Source organism: Amphimedon queenslandica, unplaced genomic scaffold (assembly GCF_000090795.2).
Source record: "Amphimedon queenslandica unplaced genomic scaffold, v1.1 AMPQUscaffold_9887, whole genome shotgun sequence".
Classification (NCBI taxonomy): Eukaryota; Metazoa; Porifera; class Demospongiae; order Haplosclerida; family Niphatidae; genus Amphimedon; species Amphimedon queenslandica.
In genome coordinates, this window is record NW_003549842.1 from 1 (window position 1) to 1,484 (window position 1,484).

General features: G+C 32.7%; 1 protein-coding gene across 1 annotated transcript; it reads right to left on the reverse strand.

Annotated features, from left to right (window-relative positions):
• Window positions 1–58: 58 nt before the first annotated feature.
• Window positions 59–1,478, reverse strand: LOC109590535 (transient receptor potential cation channel subfamily A member 1-like). The gene is made up of 5 exons (XM_020006428.1): window positions 1,215–1,478; window positions 962–1,153; window positions 840–911; window positions 378–611; window positions 59–318 (listed from the first exon to the last, which is right to left on the reverse strand). Exons 1-5 carry the CDS (start codon window positions 1,338–1,340, stop codon window positions 184–186), a joined length of 759 nt encoding a protein of 252 aa, XP_019861987.1. The 5' UTR covers window positions 1,341–1,478; the 3' UTR covers window positions 59–183.
• Window positions 1,479–1,484: the final 6 nt, after the last annotated feature.

Genomic DNA, 1,484 nt, shown 5'->3' on the forward strand with positions numbered 1-1,484 from the left:
TCGTTAAAAAGATGAATTTAAAGATAAATTTTAAAAATAAGATAAAAATTTTACGGGGAAAACAAAAAGAAATCGTTAAAAAACAAGCTAAAAATAACACACAAAAAAGGATTCAGCATTCAAAAAATATAAAAAGGAATATCACACAACATTCATTCAGTCATAACTTTTAATAATTCAACATTAAATGTTAAGTCTTCCCGGACTGTCATTCCTTATGCTTTTAACTATAGATAGCAACTGATCCACTGAATTGTGTAATTCTTTCACCTCCTCAGATAATGGCTTGATCTGATTTTTAACATCAACTTTAGTTGCCTGTCAGTGAGGAATGATAACAAGTTATTTAAAACTAGGTTTGCAGGTGGTACACTCACTAGAGGCTCAGTTGTATTAGTTGCTTCAGTCTTGAAATGATCAGTATAGCCAATCATCTGTTTAATAAAACTGTTTTGCTTGTTAGAGTTTGGATGAATTACTGTTTCTTTGTCAACAGCAATTATTAGTTTCTTTTTCCATGATTCCAACAAATTCATAGGCAAAAGTTTTCTTTTTTCAGCAAATGTAAATATTGAGTGCAGAAAATTCTCCATAGGTAGAGTAAACTCCAACTATATAAAATACATTATAAGAATAAATCGCTATATAGAGTGAGTTATTTACATGGGTTTGTGGTTTTAGGCACATCATGATGTATTCTACTAATTACAGTCAGGTACATGTACCATCCAGTTCATAACAGGCTCTGTAACTTACTGGCCTCCACAAATAAGACCACAAAATTAGAGCTATGACAATACCCCCCTCTAATGTATGTCTACATCATCATCAGTTCTTACTCTTAAACGTAGTCGGTATGTATCAGATTTTTTTTCTATCTCTTGAACTATATCGCCAACAGCTAAACTAGTCTATACAAAATGGAATAGTAAGTAGATGGAGTAAAAAAATATAACCATACCAGTAGATTAAGGAATAAGATCGGCATCAAAACTACAAATAGAATTAATAGTGAAAATGCAGCCACTGGATACTGTACATCAGGTAAATTAGGTTGGTTATCTTGGTGCAATAACGAATCTATCCTTAGATGTCCTGCTGCCATTGTCATCGTCTTATAAACAGTCCTCCATGGAGTGTTAAATGGAGTACGCTACAGAAAAACATAAAAAAGGGAGAGAAGAGATAGTCACATTCAGATAAATTATTCTTACTATTCCTTCTGATATGTCTTGAGCATCATAAAAAATCATGTAAAAAGGAAATGCAAATGCAAAGACCAATAATAAGGCAAGGACAATAACCTTCCTAACTAGATTATAAAAAATTGCCAGATACATAACCACATATATTCCAAATATAGGCAGCCTTCTGATAGTGAATATAAGTGCAATCCAACTGAAAAATACAGCAATCACTCCAATCTGCCACTGCCATGACTGAGTACAATAGCACTGGTTGCTATGTACAGAAGCTGCAAATAT